This window comes from Micropterus dolomieu, linkage group LG01, assembly GCF_021292245.1.
Source record: "Micropterus dolomieu isolate WLL.071019.BEF.003 ecotype Adirondacks linkage group LG01, ASM2129224v1, whole genome shotgun sequence".
Lineage (NCBI taxonomy): Eukaryota > Metazoa > Chordata > Actinopteri > Centrarchiformes > Centrarchidae > Micropterus > Micropterus dolomieu.
Window position 1 is genome coordinate 2,015,383 of NC_060150.1, and position 3,358 is coordinate 2,018,740.

General features: G+C 45.0%; 1 protein-coding gene across 1 annotated transcript; it reads left to right on the top strand.

The window, feature by feature from the left end:
* Positions 1-1,966: 1,966 nt before the first annotated feature.
* LOC123972766 (E3 ubiquitin/ISG15 ligase TRIM25-like) lies at positions 1,967-3,354 on the top strand (the record flags this gene model as incomplete). Its single annotated transcript, XM_046052422.1, has 1 exon — positions 1,967-3,354. A coding segment is annotated over exon 1 (849 nt), but the record flags the coding sequence as incomplete, so codon positions are not given.
* Positions 3,355-3,358: the final 4 nt, after the last annotated feature.

The following is a 3,358-nucleotide window of genomic DNA, read 5'->3' on the forward strand; positions in this document are numbered from 1 at the left end:
CTCAGTCTGCACTGCGCGTTCAAAAACAGTTATACACAGTATATGTGGATAATTAAAAAGCACATTTACTCACGCTTGATTACAGCTAAGAGGTACTTCTACTACTTTTATTAGTATTACTATATTGTAATTTTTACTTCATTTATCTGACAGCTTTACTTACAAGTGACTTTGCAGATAAAGATTTTACATAACAAACACACGGCTACTTTTTAAGATGAACACTGTTAAAGATTAGCCCAGTATTTTTGACCATTTCCACCTTTCAGATATACAAGGCCCGATCCCTCCACTACCATCTCTTCTGTTGTCCCTCGTGTCGTCTGGTGGCTAACTTCTGGTTCAGCCCTCAACAACCCTGAACGGTGGCTCTAAAATGAAAATAGAAATGAGATTATATGGACTGGGTAAAGAACATCAGCACTCCCATGCCACCGTTTAATATTCCACATTAATGGACCGCACGCCCTGCCTCAGCGTGACAACTTCAACTTTATCTTAGACCTTCATCCAGATCAGCCTGATCTGAGAGTATGATTTCTTCTCAAGCCTAATTTTATTGAGGAATAGAAGATGAAACCTCCAATAATTAATATGTTATTGTTGTTTTGTGTTGTTGAAATGAAACCGCCGTCCTAAATGTCTAAACTCGGCAGCCAGGCTTACTTGGAGAGGAGGTTCCTGAGGAGCTCCAGAGCTCGGGCCTCCAGGAAACCTTTCTTCTGTGTGACGGGGTCGTAGGTGAACTTCTGCTCCAACTGCTGTAGCTTCATCAGGGGCAAGTTCAATCTCAAAACGTTTTGCAGCATTTTCAAATTGAACGACATGTGTCCTTGCAACGTTGCGCAACGTTCTGCAACGGGCTTCAGGTAGCCTATGTTTTCTCCCGTTTGGTGGGCGTGTCTCAGGTGTTACCCAATCAGCTTGCATACACAGCAGGGTGTTCAGGTAACCACCGTTTCCGTTGAAACCGCTGAACTCAGCCCAGGTGCTGACGGACCTGCAGGATGAAGAGGAAGAGAGGGAAGAGAGGAGAGACTAGACAAGTTAACGGCAAAATCTAATATCGTGGCGGAAAAGTAAAAAACTTCTGACATTATAGTCACAAATTTATGAGAGAAACTTCACTTTGCAGGGCTGCAACATCACACACACACACACACACACACGTCTGTCCTGTATTATGCACGCGGTGGGAAATTATATTAGACTTCACATCGGATTTAGCAGTGAGGAAATAGGTGAGTTTAGCCCACAATCACTACCATGCACCTCAGAGACTGAATGAATAGAGACTGCAACTCTGCAGCTTCTCAACATTAAAGTGGAGCCGCCATGTGTTGGAAGCCAGATCTACACAGGCTGTCACCTTTTTCTAGTAAGCTGCTCCTACAAATATCCAGGGACGGATCGGCCATCTGCTAATTCTGGCAAATGCCAGAGGGGAATATGGAGGCGTTTGTTGTTTCCCAGCTAAAGTTATAGTGGGATACAAAATAGAAACTGGGATCCAGAGAATGTCTCGTACACTAGAGCTTCTACTGTTCATTAAGCTCTACCAAGAAGTGTTGCATCAAAGAATGGAACTTGATCTAAAGTTAACAGGAAGGTTTTTTGTGCTATAACTAAGTTACTGAAAAGATCCTGAAACTAAGAACTGTAAGTTACTGAAACATACTGAAACATCACATTATACACTAAAGACATTTAGAAAGCTTGAACTTGTCTCTTTGGTCCCGGACTGAATGGGCCCCTCTGACTAAACAACTGGCCCCAGCCCGGCCCCCTCAATAAAACAGGTCCAGAACTCACTGGTTTACAAAGAAAAGATCAAATGTGATCAAATGGCAGCTTGTGATGCACCTGTGTTTAGAGTCCTCATCACCTTTTACACACATGGCATCATTTCAAATCAAAAAGCTGAACTGATCGACTTTATTAGTGTTTGTTTGGCTTCTGGTTCTCACTGACTGCAGCTTTGACTTCAGTTTGTCCTCCTTTATTTACACTTCAAAGAAGTGAGAACATGATTATACAGCAGTTTAAGGATTTTAGGACACTTTAGTTTGATTACTGTCAGTCAGCTGGTTTTAACCAGTCAAAGAAACATTGAACAGAATTTGAGGAAGAGTTGGAGAAATACGGAGCCAAGAAGTATTTTACAACTAAAAACTTTACAGTCTTCAGACAGGAGCAGGTTTTAACCGAGGCTTCGCTGTAAATGAGGAAACAAAGTTCAATTCCACAGAGCTGAGTCCCAGCTTGATGACCCCTCCCTCTTCCTCCTGCTCTCCAATCACAGCGAGCTCCACTCTGTCCATATATTTCCTTGTTCCCTCCCCTTCAGATCTCCAGTTTGAAGATGGGTGTAACCAACATGTGCTGACGTGCAGCAGCTGACAGGCTCCATTAACTGCAGAGACACATGCTGTTTAGATCAGAGCTCAAACTAGCTGCACTTCTGAGGAAGTGAAACTCAGACAGTCGTTGCCACTGAGAGGTGAAATGGCGCAGAAAGGAGTTCAGCTGGACCGAGAAAAATTCTGCTGTTCGATCTGTCTGGATCTGCTGAAGGATCCGGTGGCTATTCCCTGTGGACACAGCTACTGCATGAACTGTATTAAAAGCTTCTGGGATGAAGAGGATGAGAAGAAAATCCACAGCTGCCCTCAGTGTAGGCAGACCTTCACACCGAGGCCTGTCCTGCTGAAAAACACCATGTTAGCAGATTTAGTGGAGGAACTGAAGAAGACTGGACTCCAAGCTGCTCCTGCTGATCACTGCTATGCTGGACCTGAAGATGTGGCCTGTGATGTCTGCACTGGGAGAAAACTGAAAGCCCTCAAGTCCTGTCTGGTCTGTCTGGTCTCTTACTGTGAGAAACACCTCCAGCCTCATTATGATGTGGCTCCGTTCAAGAAACACAAGCTGGTGGAGCCCTCCAAGAAGCTCCAGGAGAACATCTGCTCTCGTCACGATGAGGTGATGAAGATGTTCTGCCGTACTGATCAGCAGAGTATCTGTTATCTCTGCTCTGTGGATGAACATAAAGGCCACGACACAGTCTCAGCTGCAGCAGAAAGGACCGAGAGGCAGAGAGAGCTCGAGGTGAGTCGACAAAACATCCAGCAGAGAATCCAGGACAGACAGAAAGATGTGAAGGTGCTTCAGCAGGAGGTGGAGGCTATCAATGGCTCTGCTGATAAAGCAGCGGAGGACAGTGAGAAGATCTTCACCGAGCTGATCCGTCTGATGGAGAAAAGAAGGTCTGATGTGAAGCGGCAGCTCAGATCCCAGCAGGACACTGAAGTGAGTCGAGTCAAAGAGCTTCAGGAGAAGCTGGAGCAGGAGATCACTG